Here is a 20,833-nt window from a genome sequence, read left to right as displayed (position 1 = left end):
GAAGTTGGTAGGTGAGCTACCTTCTTAATCCTTCACAGTCCATGTAGTGTAAATACACCCTCAGCTTTTTTTTAATTCATTCATGGGACATGGGTGTCACTGGCTGGTCAGCATTTATTGTCCATCGCTAGTTGCCCTTGAGAAGGTGGCAGTGAGCTGTCCACATGTTGTGGGTTAGAGAGGGAATTCTACGATCTCGACCCAGTTACAGTGAAGGAGCGGTGATATATTTCCAAGTCAGGATGGTGAGTGGCTTGGAGGGGAACTTACAGGTGGTGGTGTTCCCATGTATCTGCTGCCCTATCCTTCTAGATGGAAGTGGTCATGGGTTTGGAAGGTGCTGCCTAAGGATCTTTGGTGAATTTCTGCAGTGCATCTTATAGATAGTACACACTGCTGCTACTGTGCATCGATGGTGGAGGGATTGAATGTTTGTAGATACAGTGCCAATCAAGTGGGCTGCTTTGTCCTCAATGGTACCAAGCTTTTGAGTGATATTGGAGCAGGAACCATCCAGGCAAGTGGGGAATATTCCATCACATTCCTGGTTTGTGCCTTGTAGATGGTGGATAGGCTTTGGGAAGTCAGGAGATGAGTTACTTGCCACAGTATTCCTAGCTTCTGACCTGCTCTTGTAGCCACTGTGTTTATGTGGTGAGGCCAGTTGAGTTTCTGGTCAATGGTAACCCCAAGGTTGTTGACAATGGAGGATTCTGTGATGGTAACACCATTGAATGTTAGAGTGTCTCATATTAGCGATGGTCATTGCCTGGCATTTGTGTGGTGCCACTTGTCAGCCCAAGCCTGGATATTGTCCGGATCCTGTTGCATTTGAACATGGACTGCTTCAGTATCTGAGGAGTCATGAATGGTGCTGAACATTGTGCAATCATTGGCAAACATTCCCACTTCTGACCTTATGAAGGAGGGAAGGTCATTGATGAATCACAGAAAATTGTTGGATCTAGGACACTACCCTGAGGGACAGTGCTGTTAGGGAGGGAGTTGCAGGATTTTGACCCAGCGACGGTGAAGGAATGGTGATATATTTCAAAATCAGGATGATGAGTGACTTGGAGGGGAACTTCCAGGTGGTGGTATTCCCAAGCATCTGCTGCCCTTGTCCATCGAGATGTTCGGGTTTGTGGATTCAGAAGGTGCTGCCTGAGGAACCTTGGTGAGTTCCTGACTACTGTCAGTGCTAGTACCAGTTAAATACAGGAATACTAGATTAAAGAGAAAATTATGTGGTTAGAAATGTGGCATAGGAAATTGGCTTTCAAATGCTATGGGGTTTAATATGGGTTATAGTACAGAATTTGGCTGCACCAACAGGTTGGCCTACATGGGAATAATTCTAGGAGCAGAGCTCTGATGAAGGGTCACCCACATTCGAAATATTGGCTCTACTCCTTCTCCACAGATGCTGTCAGACCTGCTGAGATTTTCCAGCATTTTCAGTAAATAGTGGGGAATGGCTCAGTTAACTGAATTGAAGGACAAGTTTTACGTATATGCTAAGCTAACCTCACATGATAGAGTTCATCAACAAAGATTTTGCTGACTGACCAGCACCCATTGTAAATGAATCAAGAATCAATGAACCAAAATGGAGAATCTATTGTGGTATCAATTTATATTAATTTGCATAAGTTTATAGGATATATTGGGACAAGTGTAAACACAAAATGCTGCTTCAAGAAGCCTTTTTCTCCAATGTAATCAGAGTCTGCCTTGGCTGCAACAATTTGCACTTCAATATTTGAAGAAATTTGAAAGATAGCATGAAATAAAGGTTGCAGTAGCTTTCAATATATACCATTCGAGTCTCATTCTAACAAGGAATAAAGATGGAACAGTCCCAATTTCAAATCAAGGTTAATGTCATCAACATGGGGGGCACGGTGGCACAGTGTTCAGCACTGCTGCCTCACAGCACCAGGGACCAGAATTCAATTCACAGCCTCGGATCACTATCTGTGTGGAGTTTGCACATTCTCCCCATGTCTGTGTGGGTTTTCTCTGGGTGCTCCGTTTTTCTCCCACAGTCCAAAGATGTGCAGGTTAGGTGGATTAGCCATGCTAAAATTGACCCTTAGTGTCAAGGGGACTCCAAGGGTAAATTCATGGCATTACGGGGGCAGGACCTGGGTGGCATTGTGGCCAGTGCAGACTCGAAGGGCCAAATGGCCTCCTTCTGCACTGTAGGATCTATGAACTCTATGAGTTAACATTGCTATGACTCAACAACATTTAAATTGTTGAAGACTCTATAACAGGTTCTGCTTTAGGGAGGAAATTTCTGACAACAAAAGACTATTCAGTGTTTGTAGCTATGAATTGGATTTAATTGGAATGATCTTTTTGTTACAGGGTGTTGTTTTGAATACAGAGTGCCCCTTCTCCTACAAGCAGAGTGTTCTGCTGTGTGCTAGTTGCTCCTGTTTTCATAGTTATTACAGCTCTGCTGAATTATTATTATTGCTAAACTTTGATATTTATTTATATGAAGATCATTCTTTAAACAATACATTCAACTACCTTATGTGTGGTATCAAGTTACCACATCTTTAAACACCGGGGTTATGGATGGTTTAGTGGGTTAAGTGGCTTCAATGTAACTTTTACATCTTTGGGCTGAGATTAAATCCAGATATAACCAATAAGATGAAATGATCCTTCATCACTTGGGTTTAGACGGTATTGCGCTACTTCCTAGTGGCATAGGACTTAAGCATGATTCTATCGCGAATTAAATCTTTATCAGATTCTTAACTGGACTAACCATATCAATACTGTGACGACAATAGCAGGCTAGAAGCTGAGAGTTCTGCAGTGAGTTACTCATCTGACTCCCCAAAGCCTTTCTATCGTCTACAAGGCACAAGACAGGAGTGTGATGGAATGTTCTCTATTTGTTTGGATGGGTGCTGCTCCAACAACGTTCAAGAAATTTGACACCATCCCAGATATTTCAATAAATAGAAGCAAATTACTGCGGATGATGGAACCTGAAACAAAAAGAGAAAATGTTGGAAAATCTCAGCAGGTCTGGCACCATCTGTGAGGAGAGAAAAGAGCTGATGTTTTAAGTCCAGATGACCCTTTGTCAAAGCTTTGACAAAAGATCATCTGGACTCAAAATGGCAGCTCTTTTCTCTCCTTACAGATGGTGCCAGGCCTGCTGAGATTTTACAGCATTTTCTCTTTTGATTCCAGGATAATTCAGCCCACTTGACTGACACCCTTTCCACTACCTTAACATTCAGTCCCTTCACCATCAACTCACAGTAGCAGCACTGAGTATCATGTATAAGATGCAATTCGCCAAGACTCCTTTGATAGGCCTTGACCTCTACCACCTAGAAGAACAAGGGCAGCAGATGCATGGGAATACCATCACCTGCAAGTGCCCCTCCAAGTCACTCACCATCCTGACTTAGAGGGTGTCTCACCACCACTTTAGAATTATAGAAATTATAGAAAGAGGCCATCTGGCCCATTGAGTCTGCACCAACCACAATCCCATCCAGGCCCTACCACTATATCCCTACATATTTACCTGGTAAACCCTCTAACCAAAGCATCTCAGGACACTAAGAGGCAATTTTAGCATGGCCAATCAACCTAATCCGCATATCTTTGGACTGTGGGAGGAAACCGGAGCAGCTGGATGAAACCCACGTAGACACGAGGAAAATGTGCAAACTCCGCACAGACAGTGACCCGAGCCGGGAATCGAACCCAGGTCCCTGGAGTTGTGAAGCAGCAGTGCTAACCACTGTGCTACCATGCTGCCCACAAGTGCAAATAGGGATGGGGAACATATGCTGGCCTTGCCAGCACTGCTCTTATCCCATTTATGTATGTTACTACTCCTTCACTGTTGCTGGATCAAACTTCTGGAACACCATCCCTCATCATACTGTGGGTCTACCTACGCTATGCAGACTGCATTGGTTCAGGAAGGTAGCTCATTCTCAGGGACATTTAGGGATGGGCAGTATACACAAGCCTAGCCTGTGTTGCTCACATCCCAAAATAAAGGGTGTGTGTGTGTGTGTGTGTGTGTGTTAATTGACCTTTGGATTAGCATGAAACAGGCACAGGCCTCTTTTACATTCCGGCTGATTTTTTTTTTCCTCACAATGAATTGTAGTAATTTAACTGGGATATTTATTCTCCGTCCACTGAAGAAGGTTTCTGTAGGCTTCAGTTCAGTTGTGGCAAGTAATAAATTGGCTTACCTTTTTTCTGCATTGTTACTCGGAGGTCCTGCTTTGTTGCCTGCTGTGCGCTGGCTGCAGTGTCTGTATCCACATCATCATCGTTGCTGGACTGTCCAACAGTGAGAATCTGAATTTGACTGCCCACTTCCTGGACATCATCCTGAAAAGCAGCGGGACCATCAATCCCTGATGGATCAAAGGAGATCAACTGTAAGTTCAACCAAGTGTTAATGTCCGAAATTTCTTAGCATTCCTGGCTTTGGGTTAAATCCTCAAAGGTTAAACTACTACCAGCATAACAGCCAACTGATCGCTGCACTCCAAAAGGAGTTCAAGATGCACACATGCCCCAAGAACGCTGAGAAAAAATAGCCCTGGATCTAGGCCTTATCACACATGAGGAGACAAAGAGTTAGGATAAAACTCCAATATGGCACAGGCATTACTTCATGATGAATAAAGGAGCTTTCAGTTGCTCACTGCTAATATACCAAACCACCACATTAGTCTAACTGAAGCGTGAAAGGACTAAAGTAGACAATAATGGTGAATCTAGGATTGTCACTTGGTAACACAGTACTTGAGTATTTCTGAAAAAAAGACACTGCTGAAGGTTTACGTCTTGCACTCATCAGGACAAACACAAGAATGCCAAATTTCAAAGGGAGCAAAATTTATATTGCATTCAAGACGGGTGCTGATTGGTTCACAAGTTGACTCTGCTTGATTGAGGTGTTTCCATGGAGAATGCACCAGAGAAATATTGCCTCCCCCCACCACAATGCTTTTGTTTATTTCACACGATGCCTGTATGTGCTCCTTTTGCCTGTGTATGAATGTATGTTGCGTTTAGCAGGCATTAGCGAGTCACACCGTGAGCATGACCGATTGTCTTAAATTAGTTGTCAATGTAATTCTCTGCAGGTTCTGGATTGTTCAGGAGGTACTGTCTAGCAGTGGAACCACATCTGAGAGGATGTGCTGTTTGATATGATCCACCAGTCATTGGAATGCATGGCCTATGCACCTGGCATTGCATTGGAATTGCAAATTATATACAATGTTATTCATTTATATGGTAGACAGAATGTCCTTTTGGTTCAATAGTAGCATCCTGTTAGCGGAACATGTTGCTACTGCATAGTGACAGTGTGAAAGAAACACCTTCACCTATTGCTCCAATATATTTTGAGATACCTTACATTTCCAGGATAATTGCAGGTAGACTGGGCATTTTTCAGCTTCTAAAATAGCGAACTTAGCCATATTTAATGAGTATATGTGATATACAGCAAGCATTGATCTGGTCAGGGTAGCCATCATCCTGTAGAATAAATTTGATGCACCCTCCCTATACCTCCTCATGCTATAAAGTTAGACTTCTCTGTAATATAGAGAAGATATTACATAAATAGGTGCCAGTTGCTCACTGTGCATGCTTGATGCCAAGGTAAGGCACATCAAAGTTATTCTGTGGGATAATGGCTACCCTGATCAGATCATTGTTCAGTGTGTGTCACACAAACTTATTATTTTTTTAATAATCATTCATGGGGATGTGAGCATCGCTGGCTGGACCAGCATTTCCTGACAGTTTCTAACTGCCTCAGAAACTTCTAAGAAACTTGAACAAGATGAAGCCATTTCAATCTCCTCCTGCACAACAACATAACGAGTAGCATTTTCCACTAACAGGCTGCTGCCTTCAAGCCAAAAAGAAGTCCTTCTACCACACAGATGAGTAATGTGTTTATGAATTTCAGTGCCAGATGCCAGGTACATAGACCATATGTTCCAATAACTAGCTGATCTTATCAAACTGCACATCCCTTCGGCTGTTTGCAACAGGCAGACCATTTCCTGGGCTTGCAAAACTCACAACATAATGTCGAATGTTAGATGTGATTCCTCGATTGGAGAGAACTTGCTGAACAATCCTAAGTGTACCAAGAATTACACAAACAATCAACTTATGATCATTAGTCAGGTTCACAATGTGGCTCACGTACCCTTGCTGGGAGCTATATATTCATAGGTGGGGCCTCTCCACTACTGGCAAAAGGAATACATGCATTTTTGAATCAAACTAAAGCATGGAAGATAATAATTCTCTAATTCATTTTCAATAGCAATGCCTTGGCCAATTAGAGTCTACTTGCCAACCAATTGGTACTCTTTTAACCTGCAGTATGATTTGTTGCTTCCTTTGAAACTTGGCACTCCTGGACCTAACCTGGAGAGTGCAAGTCAAAAAACTTTGACACCATAGCCAGAATTTTACTTGCACGTCCTCCCCAGAATCGGGACAGTTGGAGCTCACAGAATGGAATTCTCTATTGGCCTCAGGGGGAATTTTACGTGACTTGCCCGAGCGAGGTCATAAAATACTGGCCTGTATCTCTTTTCTCAGCAATAGCCACTTTAGAAATTGTTGATAAGTGTGTGAGTTGCTGAAAGTGTCAGCCTTAAGTTTTAGCAAGATCCAGGTCTGTCTTTCAGTCTTCATACTCATCCTTTCTCCTCCAACAATCAGCTCCCCACATACCAGTTCCTTCTCGCCAACCATTAAAAAAAACCCTTTATTTGCCTCCTCCTGTTGAGTGCGCCCTGATGTAATTTGGACTTTGAGACAGGAGTTATTTTTTCTGGAAGGAATACAGATATTTTAAAAATAAAGAGAAAAGTTGTTGTGGCAAATATAATCCAACATTTAAAGTCTAGATTCTTTCACTGGGGACCTATTAGTTATATTACTTTACAGACTGAAACCTTTTATTAATTGCATCAACAAAAATCCAATGGATTTGCTGATTATGTTGATTTGACTATTTCTGTTCTGAGATAACTTCTGGAGACTTAGGGAATTAAACACTAAGTGTTTTCACAGAGAGCCATCCATTAGGAGTTTAATCCAACTACTGAGTATTTGGAAGGTTTTGTGATTGTAAAATCTAAAAACACATTAAGATAAAAATTATTGTTAGTGATTGTAATGACTGAGTTCCTATTGCATTCGTACAACATTCCTCAATTAACTTTGACTGATTAACATGGAATGATTCAATATAAACTAGTTGCTCTATTGTTTGACCCTGTCAACTTATACTGCAAATTAAAATCATTACACGCAGCAATAAATACACACTGCCATCGCTGAGAATAACTACGAAAATATATCAAAACACAGACACAGACAGCTGAATATTGTGTTTTTATGTGGATCAGGCTAACTGCCTTCAGTCTGGTCTTTGCAAACAATTCTGTGCTTACAAATCACTTATAATCACTTCTCATATCTGTTGCAATGTGGAGAGTGCTAACACTCTGCTTTATTACAGTGATAAATTACCTCCAACACAAACTAACTAGACCAACTTTGTAAAATACAGAGCATAAAGGAGCACAACCATCAGAGAGGCCCGAAGTCTGCACTCTTCCTCATCAGAAATATGAGGCAGAATTTAAAGGATGGAGAGTGCTCAGCATTCGTTATCCTGAGTCGGTATGTAACACAGTACAATCGGTTCTCTGAAGCCCACTGCCATTTAACGCTCACTTCAGCGATAATCAGCCAATCCATTGGTTCAGAAGGGAGCAATTGCAGTCAGGGAGTACGTCGGGGAGGGGAAGGCAGGGCTGAAACTCGAAGGTCCCAGAGTGAAGGGGACCCCAAATCTGAAGAGCCTTCAAGTTGACGCACATCCTACTTTCCACCTCAAGATGGAGGAAAGCTTTTTCTTGGTTTTTGCATCTGACCCACTCCTACCAACCTAAAAATTGAGGCTGGGCAGGAACAGGCTTCTTAATGGCCACAGTGGCTATTTGAGGGCCTTAAAAAGGGTGAAAGGTCGAGTTTCCCGCCAGAGGCCCTGCCCACTCAACCATGGAATTGATTCTGGGTTGGGGTGAACGTGATCCCAGGGGGAATCCCATCCATTCAATTTTACACTCCCCCCCACCCCATGCCTAACCTCAAAACCAACCTAGGGGTGGAGGGGGGAGAGCATGGAGAGTTTACATAATCTTCAAGAGTTATTAATTAAAACTGATCCCCTCTGCAACTCTCCCCCTTTGTTTTATTCACAAACTGATAATTCCCCAGGCGCTGCGACAAAAATACAAAAATAAGCCTGTTAGTATAGTCACATGAGGGAGCTTCTTCATCACAGAAAAGCAGCCATAACCAATCTTCATAAACTAACCCTTCAAATAGGCCAGGCTATTGTGCAAAGCAGATCCTGCTGCAGCACAACTGCAGTCAAATGGTCACCGTGCAATTGTACTGTAGTCACAAATAGTGACTATTTCACAGGGAGCTGTAATATGAGGTGTAATACCAGAATAACAGCAAACCTTAATCTCAGAATGATTGGGAGACAGGCTCAAACCCGCAAACATTCATGAGTAGCAAAGAAATACAGCCAGCTCTATTTCCAACAGCAGGTATGTGTTACCATCTCAGCCTCTGCAAATGCTGGAAATGTGGGCAGAAACCCATTTTGTCTGCCAGTGCGCACCACATCTGCGGTGGCACGGTAGCACAGTGGTTAGCACTGCTGCTTCACAGCTCCAGGGTCCTGGGTTCGATTCTCGGCTCGAGTCACTGTCTGTGTGGAGTTTGCACATTCTCCTCGTGTCTGCATGGGTTTTGTCCAGGTACTCCGATTTCCTCCCACAGTCCAAAGATGTGTGAGTTAGGTTGATTGGCTATGCTAAGAAATTGCCCCTTCGTGTCCAGGGTAGCTGAGGTTAGAGGGATTGGTGGGTATAGTATATAGGGGTAGGGTCTGGGTGGGATTGTGTTTGGTGCAGACTTGATGGGCCGAAGGGCCTCTTTCTGCACTGTAGGGTTCTATGATCTACATCCCTCAGCAACAGGGCTGCCCAGCTGCTTGGACTGACTCTTCACCACACACATTGACATTACTATTGCTGCTTGTCCATCGATGTGATAGGCACTTAAAGAGTTTGGCTTATGGCATTGCTGGAGGTACTTCTACTTCAAGAACTGTTCAAGATATTTGAGAGCTCAAGACTTAAAGCGAATCGAGTAAGAAAGTGCAAAATGGAATATGCCGCGAATCAAACATTTGCACCAAAGTTCTTAAACATGAAGAACCAAAAGGGGAGGCTGAACGCAGGATTTGTATCCAGGTTCACATTTACCCACAAGAGATGACGAATAATCAACTTGGCATCATTCAGTCAGCTCCTGAAATGATACTCAATTAACCTGCACCCATTCAATGTAATGAACACAATGTTGATGACTCGTAGCTTGCTAATTATGTTTCTGCACGCAGTCAGCACTACTTGTACTATTTAATGGCTGCACCCAACAGGGTTTACCATGTAAGGTCAGCACCTTGCCACCCAGCCTCAAATGGGCTGGCAGAGTGTGCAGCGTAGACACTCAAGTTATCAATGAAGAAACAAGAAAGCGGGCCTCTGTTTCCATGTATATCAAGTTTTATATTGTTTTATAACACCAAACTCGACCACAAGGGCCACACCAATTGAGTAATTGATGAAACACCAATTAAAAACATGATTGGACATGAGATTCCCAAATCTGGCGAGGTGGGTGAAGGATAGGAAAACCTTTCGGAAGGAAAACTATGATTCATAGAGAAAAGAGTGTTCCAAGTTGAGGATTTGGTGATGGTCAGAGATTTTGCAGCATGGATGGCTGATAGGATTGTGGAGAGAACAGGACTTGTCTTCTATGTCATGGAGGTACAAGGCTGTCATCTCAAAAAACTCCAGGCTACCTAAGGAGGAGAGCAGTGATGGCCACAAGGGATCAACGGGTGATGCTTGCTGTAATTTTGTAGATGCCAGGTTGGTTACTGGGATCTAGTTGGGAATGAGGAACCTGCGCAACCAATGGTTCCGGTGACTGAGGAACCAGTAGCCACTGAAAAGTAGCTGGAGTAATGCAATGGCAAGTCTGTCTTTTGCACCTGTCCAGTCTGATACTTGAAAGTTCAAAGAGCTTACCACAGAACCGAGACGCTGTATCAGAGTTTGGAAGTCTCCAGACCAACTGAACTTATGGTGAATTTTTCCATGAGGTATTCCTGTTGTCCTTTAATGAAAAAAATTGTTTGCTTTACTAATCCTGTTCTTTGTTCCTCCCAAGCTGAATTCCAGTGTTAAGGGGAAAGGAGTGTGGTAACGTGGCCCTTTAAGATAGTGTTACTTGAGGATCACGTGATCAAGCCAAACCTTGTGGATTGTCATGGCAAGAAGCTGAACCAATCAACAGTGGGGGTACACATCATAGATCAAGGAGGTCTTTCAGTTGGAGCCAGGGACAAGATTTGTTCAGTCACTTGGTTAATTCAATCTGACCGTTTGGATACATAATTTTTTATTGTTAGCAATAAAACCTTTGTTAATTCGAACCACATCAAGTCACCATCAATTTATTACATAAGAACATAAGAAATAGGAGCAGGAGTAGGCCATCTAGCCCTTCGAGCCTGCCCCGCCATTCAATAAGATCATGGCTGATCTGTCGTGGCTCAGTTCCACTTTCCCGCTTTCTCCCCATAACCCTTAATTCCCTTGCCTACCAAAAACCTATCTACCCGTATCTTAAATATATTTAGCGAGGCAGCCTCCACCACTTCAACGGGTAGAGAATTCCAGAGATTTGCCACCCTTTGAGTGAAGAAGTTCCTCCTCAACTCCGTTCTAAACTGCCCCCCTCCCCTTTATTACAACAGTCCATTCTGATTTATAAAGGGCTAATAGGATATTAGCATATTTCCTATCTGCTATCTTTATCTGATATTTTTAGCTTAGAAAGGCTTAATGTGTCGGTGCAGGCTTGGTGGGCTGAAAGGCCTGTTCCTAACGCTGTACTGCTTTTTGTTCTAACTTTGTTCTATCCAACTGTCACCTAGCAAAGCAGTGGGTGAAGAGCAAAAGGGTCAGTGATGATGAAGACACACCATTATTTGATTTCACAACCACAGTGACCAGCTCAGATACTAACACCATGCATAATTTAGAGGATGGCATCATGAAGGCACCTGCATTTGCTGAGAAGCCATGTGAATGTGGACAGGATCAAGGATAGTCCAAGATATGCAGGTTAGGATGATTGGCCATGCTAAATTGCTCCTAATGTCAGCGGGATTAGAGGGTAAATGCATGAGTTATGGGAATAGGTCCTGGGTGGGATTGTGGTCTTGATGGGCTGAATGGCCTCCTTCTGTACTGAAGGGAGTCTATGATTCTATGACAGTAGGAAAGGATAACAGAGGTGCCAGTTCCTGGGAAGGTGAGCTTGCACACTAGTTCCACTGCAGAGAACTTAACTGGCAACTCAGGTGGATGAGCTGCAGAAGACTGATGGGTGGATACCCTTAAATGTTTAGTGTACTGAAAGACCAGCCAGAAAGTTTGCATTCAATGCCAAGAAGAATGGATGAGTCAGGCACCAACTTGGCACAGGGCTTTGAGCAGAACTTGGAGCTAATCCTGATGGTGTGAAGTTGCTATATTTGTGTGAACTAAGCTCACCACAGCAATTTCAAACTGGTCCGTTGCAAGCTAAGTACCTCTTTAATGATATGCCAAGTGTTAATTACTGCCAATTAACCTCTCAGGCATTGAAAATTAATTATTATGCATGGAGTTTCATTCCTTCAGGTTTTAATGGTTGTTAGATATATTACAAAGTAGGCAGGAATTCTCCAGCTGTTCACACCTGTGGAATTCTCCGGTTCCACCAGCAACCACCTCCGCTCGTGGGCTTCCCACCGGCATGGGGTGATGTCAATGGGAATTCCCATTGCTAGCGGCAGGACCAGAGAATCCCAAGGTTAGCAAACAACACACCACCTCCCGTCAGAGGGAGATTCCTCTCTCAATCTATTCCTTCATCTCCTTGCTTTGTATTTCTTTTTCTGTGCCTAATTTAGCATTTGATTCTAACTTTATAGTTCATGATGCCTTCGCAATCCTGCCACTGTTTATTACATGATTCTTCAGTCTGATTTGTTCACAGAATCAGGGGTTCTTGCTTTGATCAAAATTCTGATCCTTTTCTATCACCATTATAACTCGCACTTCCAACAGCTTGCTGTGCAAAACAATTTAAAACCTAAATGTGCAAGGACAAGTCTAATGCCATTAGATTAAGCTTTAAGTTTAGTTTAAAGTTTATTTATTAGTCACAAATAGACTTACATTAACATTGTAGAGGAGTTACTGTGAAAATCTCCTAGTCGCCACACTCCAATGCCCGTTCGGGTACACTGAGGGAGAATTTAGCACGGCCAATGCACCTAACCAAAATATCTTTCGGACTGTAGGAGCACCTGAAGGAAACCCACGCAGACACGGGGAGAATGTGCAGAATCCACACAGACAGTGACCCAAGCCAGCAATCGAACGCAGGTCCCTGGTGCTGTTATGTAGTGGTGCTATCCATTGTGCTGCCTTTAGATTCACACTCATGTGAAATTTTGGTCCATTATAAAATGAGGTTTCAAAAGCCAAGGCGCACTTAGTTGTTCATTATAGATGCCACTTTTTACTTCTGTGAGAGGAAACAGTGGCATAGTGGCATTGTCACCGGACTCGGAATCCAGAAACCCAGGATAAGATCCAGGGACTGGGTTCAAATCCCGCCATGGCAGTTGGTTATCTTTGAGTTCAATAAAAATCTGGAATCAAGAATCTACTGATGATCATGAAGCCATTGTTGACTGTTGGAAAAACCCATCTGGTTCTCTAATGTCCTTTAGGGAAGGAAATCTGCCATCCTTACCTGGTCTGGCCTACATGTGATTCCACAGTCACAGCCAGGTGGATGATTCTCAAATGTTCTTTGGAATGGGGGGATGCTGTTAGGGACTGGGCAATACTCATATCCCATTACGTGAATTTTAAAACAGTCACTAAACTCCATATAAAGCACGTTCCAAATGAATCACTTCGAGACATTTACCAAAGGCATGATAGTACACAATACTACAGCAATTTATCTTTTCCATTGTAGCTGCAGAATTGGGATCAAACCAGCTTGAGCTGAACCAGACAATTCCGTGAATTTCTCAAAGCAATACCAAAGAACCTTGCTTGGGATATTTGATCATTTCTTAATATATCTAATCAATGCTGTGTAGCAAATGTGAAATTAGGTACCTGGTAAGAAATCTAATCAGTCTGTTGTTAATTAACACAGCAGCATCATATGGATACACCAGAGCAGATGAAGGGCCTGAATTCCATTCAGTTTCATTTTAGAAAAATATTTCTAGGAATATCTCTGAACAAAATAATGACAAGATAACAAGAATTTAATCAAATGCTTTCACCTGGCCATGCATTACTAACTTTGCACGCAGCTCCCATTACAACTTGCCAGCTGTTCCTTTTCACATAGTCTCCCTAATATTCACTCATTATAAAGTCAAAAGCAGTTCCAATTATCACCACTACTTGTTGGCCTGCTTACTTATAACCATTGCACTCTCATAAAGCCTAATAATCACTCCTGTTTCTTTCCACACGCAGTCTAAGTACCATGCTTCATCAGGAGGAAAATTATTCAAATTCTATTACAATTATGCAGCAAGCTGGGAAGGCTGTGTGTGTGAGAGGGCTGGGGAGATGGAGGCTAGGGCTGGGTGAGAGGGAGGTGAGGGCTGGGTGAGAGGGAGGTGAGAGGGAGGTGAGAGCTGGAAGAAGGAGGTGAGGGCTGGTGAGAGGGAGGTGAGGGCAGGTGAGAGGGAGGTGAGGGCTGGTGAGGGAGGTGAGAGCTGCGAAGAGGGAGATGAGGGCTGGTGAGAGGGGCAGTGAGGGCTGGGGAGAGGGTCAGCATGGGCTGGGGAGAGGGGCAAAGAGGGCTGGGGAGAGGGGCAACGAGGACTGGGGAGAGGGACAGTGAGGGCGGGGGAGAGGGACAGTGAGGGCTGGAGGCTGGGGCAGAGAGGGCTGGGGAGGGAGGCAGAGAGAGATGGGGAGAGGGACAGAGAGGGCTGGGGAGAGGGGCAGCGAGGGCTGGAGGCTGGGGCAGAGAGGGCTGGAGGCTGGGGCAGAGAGGGCTGGGGAGAGAGGCCGAGAGAGATGGGGAGAGGGGCAGAGGGGGCTGAGGAGAGGGGCAGCGAGGGCTGGAGGCTGGGGCAGAGAGGGCTGGAGGCTGGGGCAGAGAGGGCTGGGGAGAGAGGCCGAGAGAGATGGGGAGAGGGGCAGAGGGGGCTGAGGAGAGGGGCAGCGAGGGCTGAGGAGAGAGGTAGAGGGGGCTGGGGAGAGGGACAGCGAGGGACGGGGAGAGGGGCAATGAGGTCTGGGGAGAGGGGTAGAGAGGACTCGCAAGAGGGCAGAGAGGACTCAGGCTAATGGATGAACAGGAACAAACTAGTACTGGCTGATAGGCACACATCAATGGTCTAAGCACTGGGAGAAAACCGCAGATGTGTGGGCAAAAGCAGTGCCAACTGAGTGAACATTCACAATTGCCCCTGGCACCTGACAGCTCAGCATTAGGAGTTACAGAGTAAATGTAATCACTCAGAGACAGTGAAAGGGAATTTCATGATGGTAGTTTCAACATTTTATCAATTGTTGCATTTGCAGGAATGTATATTCAGTTCAGCCATTCTGATTCATGCTGGGGTCCCTTTAATCAGAAATCCCTCCTTATTCGCCACCTAATACCATTCACACTCCCATTCAACAGGAAACCCAGAAGCAGGGTACTAATGCTGCAGCCTGGTTAAAGAGACACAAACAAAGTCCTTTACTTTGACAGTTGGGTTTCCACAATGTGGTACGAGCTTCCTTCTGTTTGAGGATGAGATGAAATAAAGTTCCACCCAATATTCAAGCTGAGACTTTACCTGGGATAGAAATTTACCACAACTACCTTGTTGCATATAACAAGGGGGAAATTTTAATTCACTCAAAACCCATTCAATGACTCAAAGCTAGAATCAGGCTCTATGTCTTTTAACAGCTCCCTCAACTTGATCTGCCGCCCCAGAAGGTATAAATATCGACTTGTATCATTTGACTATTGTCTCTCCTTCTGCCAAGATGAATTACTTCCCACCTCTCTGCATTAAAGTTGACCTGTAAGTTGTCTGCCCATTCTGTGCCATCCCAAAGTCTTCTACTCTCCACCTCGCTGTTCACTATATTTCTGCCTTTGGTGTCATCTGCAAACTTTGAAATTAAGCTCAGTGTTCTCAAGTTCAGGTCAATAATATATATCTGCAAAAGGAGGTCTGAATTTCCAGGGAACACCACTGCGTAGCTCCTACCAATCCAAGGAACAATCGTTCAAAATTACTCTGCTTCCTGTCTCTTATTCAACTTCAAAAGGCCGCTGCCTCTTTATGCCATAAGCTTCCATTTTGTAATAGCGAATATTCTTTGTCAGCAACCCATGTTTAGGAGATATCCACTGCAACCCAACTGATTTTATTAGTGAGCTAAAGATTTAGAAAACTCTCTGTAACAAGTGGGGACGCATCCAGTGGGTCCACACTGAATCTCAGCACAATCCAGGAATGATTTCTTTGGTTGTAAAACATAATTCAAGGAGCACCTTCATAGAATCGTAGAATCCTACGGTACAGAAGAGGCCATTCGGCCCATTGAGTCTGCAGCAACCACAATCCCACCGAGGCCCTATTCCCATGACCCCATGCATTTACCTTAGCTAGTCCCGCTGACTCTAAGGGGCAATTTAGCATGGCCAATCCACCTAACCCACACATCTTTGGTGTTTATCTAGATATAAATTTAAATATACACATGACTGGGTAGTATGATTGTATAAAAACAGCGTGCTGTGTCAGGATACTATGCAAATTCTTCCTCAGCCAGCAACAAAATGGATTGAAAGGTGTCTGTGTGGATTCTGCTCGTTCTCCCTGTGTCTACGTGAGTTTCCTCTGGTTGCTCCAATTTCCTCCCATAGTCCGAAAGACATGTTGGCTAGATGCATTGGCCACGTTAAATTCCCCTCAGTGTACCCGAACAGGCGCCTGAGTGTGGCAACTAGGGAATTTTCACAGTAACTTCATTGCAGTATTAATGTAAGCCTATCTGTGACACTAAATAAACTTTAAACTTTAAGTAGTGCAACACAGTTTGACCTTTCATAGAATTATTTATGTTTTATAAAACAACAGCAGGGCCTCAAGCAAACAAGTGCAGGTACAATGACCACTGAGATATTCAATCTGTACCAAATGTACTTGGACATATCAAGACAGACTTGTCCTTATTGCCTCTGTGATGTTTCCCAAGAACATTGCAGGCTCACGTCATGTATTGCATAATGACCTACAGATATCATCCGCATCAGATATGGTGCCCAATGATGTTATCACTGAAACTTCATGTTGCTGGGTTCTTCAAAGCCACTGCAGTTGGAATCTGCCACAATCTGCAGCGAGAACATGCATTAAGCAATTGATAAATATTTTGATTGCAACAGCAAATTTTATGAGACAGATTCTAAGTGTCCAGCTAACATGAAAATAGGAGAGTTGCAGATCCATTTTTCTGGGTGGGTTGTTATTCCCAATCTTACACACGTGGTGCTCGGAAAAATTGGCTAGACTGTTTCTAGCCCATTTTTGAAACTAGGGGTAGTGTAGTGCTTAGTTCACTATCCAGCCTGATCAGACAGCAGAAGGAACTATTGCACATGTGCAGACCTCTGTCAGCAGAAGCCTGACAGAGGAAGAGCTGTCAGGCCCCTGCTGCTGCAGTCAGCCTCAACATCCCCCCAGCAATCATGAGTCCCATGCCTCCTGAAATTACCCTCCCCCCTGCCATCCAGGCCAATAATGCCCCCCACACCAATTGCAGACAGAATGTACATTGTTGCCCCCTGCCCTACCTGATCAGGCCACCCTATCCTGGCCCTATCCCCTTCAGGCCCTGCTCCTCATAGGCCCCGCCCCCTCCAGGCCCTGCTCAATATCTTTCGCTTCACAAAATCCAAATTATAAGGTGGGCCTTTTAAGTTTGTATTCTAATCCTTACAGCTCCCTGGTATTAACAATGAATTCAAAACATTACTGTATAACTGGCCTCATAAGATCCAATTGTCCTACATCAACATTTCTTCATTCCCGGCAACATGTTGACATTTGTTGAAGAAAACCAGCCCGTGCTACAGCCGTAGAAACATTTCGTTAAAATTGCTGTGGATGTGTGATAGTCAGACCTGGCATGATTGTGTAAATTGACTTGCAATTTCAAAAATTAGGGAAATGAGATATATAAAGACTCTAGTGCAGAATGGCTCAGAAAAAGCCTGCACAAACTTAAAAGTTGTGTGGTGCCAATTAGCTCCCTTGCACCGTCCCAAATGCTGTCATCCTTTTGACCATTCCTTCAGATTTCTTCACAGCCACTACCATCAACCTCAAGTCTACTTCAGCTTTGAGCTGATTTGAGCAGCTACTTTCTCATCACTCGGTAAAAAAGAGCGGGAGGTTCAGGAACAAAGTAAAAAAACAAAGAAAATTACAGCACAGGAACAGGCCCTTTGGCCTTCCAAGCCTGCACCAACAATGCTGCCTGACTGAACAAAAACCCTCTACTCTTCTGGGGTCCATATCCCTCCATCCCCATCCTATTCATGTATTTGTCCAGATGCTCCTTAAGAGTCGCTATCATATCTGCTTCCACTTTCTTCCCCGACAGTGAGTTCCAGCCACTCATCACCCTCTGTGTAAAAAACTTGCCTCCTACATCTCCTTTATGGAGAAGTAAGGAAAATGTGAAGGGAAGAGAAACAAGGGGCAGAGAGAAAACCAAGATGGTGGGGGGTGGGGGGGGCGTGGGTGGGAACTGGAAAGAAAAATCTGAAAGAGGAAGAGGAGAAAGTTCAGCGTTAAAATGGAAGAAAGAAAATTAAGATGTGAAATTAGAAATTAGGTTGACGCAGGCACAAAAAAACTCAAAAGGGAAATGAGTAAACTGGAAAGTAATACTGAATGGAAATATCATAGAATTCCTACAATGCAGAGGGAGGCCATTCGGCCCACTGAGCCCACACCGACAACAATCCCACCCAGCCCCCATGTATTTATCCTATTGATCCACCAGACACTGAGAGGCAATTTATCATGGCCAATCCACCTAACCTGCATATCTTTGGACTGTGGGAGAAAACCGGACCACCCGGAGGAAACCCACGCAGATACGGGGAGAATGTGTCAACTCCACTCAGACAGTCACCAGAGGCTGGAACTGAACCCGGGTCCCTGGTGCTGAGGGGCAGCAGTGCTAATCACTATGCCACCGTGCAGCCCTTCAAGAGATGGAGAAGATGAGACCCAAAAGAGAGCAAAAAGGGAAGGTTAGAGGCAACCAGAAGGGAAGAGGAAAGAAAGACAATTAGAAAAGAAATTAATGCAAAAGACAGATAGAAGAAGGTGAATATCAAAGAGGAAGGAATCAGAACATACTGTAACTGAGGCCTGAGAGAGGCAGAGAAGTTTATAGGTATCAAAGAAGCAAAAAAAAACAAAGAAAATTACAGCATAGGAACAGGCCCTCCAAGCCTGCTCTGTCCATGCAGCTAAAACTCCTACCCTTCTGGGGATCATATCTCTCTATTCCCATCCTATTTATGTATGGCCAAGATGCCCCTTATAAGTCACTACCATACCCATTTCCACTACCTCTCCCGGCAATGAGTTCCAGGCACCCACTACTCTCTGTGTAAAAAATCTGCCTCGTATATCTCCTTTAAACTTTGTCCTTCGCACCTTAAACCTGTGCCCCTTGTGTTGGGTTCAGTATCCTTGTTTTGGGCTCATGTGGATTTTTATGGAGTTGGTTCTAAAGAAAGGTAAACATTTTGGGAGCTACTGAAATGGATTGTTTCATTTACTGTCAGAAGTTGGTATTCTGCCCGTAAACCCTGTGCAAATCGAGATGTATAAAAACAGATCATAGAATCCTACAGTGCAGAAGGAGGCCATTCAGGCCATCAAGTCTGCACTGACCACAATCCTACCCAGGCCCTATCCCCATAACCCCATCCATTTAACCCAGCTGATCCCCGACACTAAGGAGCAATTTAAACATCTTTGGACTGTGGGAGGAATCTGGAGCACCCGGAGGAAACCCGTGAAGACATAGGGAGAATGTACAAACTCCGCACAGACAGTGAACTGAGGTCGGGATTGATCCTGGGTCTCTCACACTGTGAGGCATCAGAGCTAATCACTGTGCCACCGTGCCTCCCACACAAGAATAAAATATTACTTTGTGCCAGAATTTCAAAATCAGTTGCAGCAATATTACAAGGGCTCATCCTTGCAGACTCCCCTTTTTGTGGGCACCTTGAGATTTTGTGTAAACATTAATGCCAGAAATTTGTACGTACGTACAGAAATATTGGGTAGGGGTGGGCAAACACATGGTTGAGCATTGTTTGCCATTGTGTTTATACAGTAGCCAATTAAAGGAATTAAGATTCATCTCAGCATTTACTTAATAACCTCCGTACTTCAAGATTAGAGTTAATCTTTTCCATTGACAGTCAGTGCCGCTATTATTTGCGCAAATAAGTGGTATTAAGGGATAAATCATTCCTATGTTATTAGCAGTGCTCTGCTGGGTTACAGTCACTATTTATTAACTAAAGAAACCATAAAAATTAAAGTAATTGTAACCTCCAACAGCTGCTCCACTTTAACTTTTCAACTGCCCCCACTGCTGCAGAATAAATCATTTTGCTTCAAAGGTGGAATATAAATTCCAAAATGCAGCACAATGCATCAATGAAGGTCAAGGCTGCAAAACAACACTCTGTGGCTCCAATAGTTCCAGCATTTTTGGCTGTTTTTATTATGAAAATGGTATCCGCGCATGTGCACACGCTGCCAGTGTACTGCATGCTGTACACATCGAGGGCCAAAGGGTCTGTACTGCGCTGTAATGTTCTATCTTAGTGAAGGCATTGGTGCAGGTATAAGCAACGTGTGCGCATGTGCTGGAGTGTGTGTGTGTGTGTGTGTGTATGTGTGCATATATGTTATGCCCAAGTGCTGGTGTGAGTGTGCATGTGTGTGCACGTGTTCACTGGAGTGTGTGTATGCGCATTCCTGTGTGTGCTGCAGTGCGTGCCGATATGTGCTGGAATGTGTGTGCGTGCATGTTTGTGTGTTGAAGTGTGTGTGTGTATGTGCACATGTGTGTACGCATCTGAGCTGGAAGGTGTGTGTGCCTGTATGTGTGTGCATGTGTGTTTGTGTATGCATGGTTAAATATTACTTAAACTAGGTTGTTTTCTGAGCCATGTATTAACACCTGGCACTCTTCAGTGCAGGACCGCAGTGTCAGGGGGAATAAAGACATGTCCCCTTTTTAATGGCACTAGTTACTGTAAAGCAGGTATATTTAATCACCCCAGCCACTTTGAGAAGCTAAGGAGAAGGTAAGAGTGTAAGGTCATTTTTTTTAAGTGAAGACTCCATTCATAGGATCCCTACAGTGCAGGAGGAGGCCATTCGGCCCATTTAACCTGCATCAACTCTGACAGAGCAACTTACCCAAGCCCCCTCCCCTTAACCCCTTGTATTTACCCCACTATTCCCCCTAACCTACAC

General features: G+C 44.0%; 1 protein-coding gene across 6 annotated transcripts in view; it reads right to left on the bottom strand.

The window, feature by feature from the left end:
* Positions 1–20,833, bottom strand: part of tub (TUB bipartite transcription factor) — a 368,210-nt gene that overhangs the window by 32,813 nt on the left and 314,564 nt on the right. For all 6 annotated transcript variants that reach the window (XM_080190162.1, XM_080190165.1, XM_080190168.1 and 3 more), the window contains one exon: positions 4,248–4,415. In XM_080190162.1, the coding sequence (XP_080046288.1) occupies positions 4,248–4,415 (168 nt within the window). The remainder of the gene's footprint in view (positions 1–4,247; positions 4,416–20,833) is intronic.

The sequence above is a fragment of the Carcharhinus amblyrhynchos genome, chromosome 6, assembly GCF_965287045.1.
Source record: "Carcharhinus amblyrhynchos chromosome 6, sCarAmb.v2.hapA, whole genome shotgun sequence".
Lineage (NCBI taxonomy): Eukaryota > Metazoa > Chordata > Chondrichthyes > Carcharhiniformes > Carcharhinidae > Carcharhinus > Carcharhinus amblyrhynchos.
This window is presented reverse-complemented; position numbering and strand designations above follow the sequence as displayed.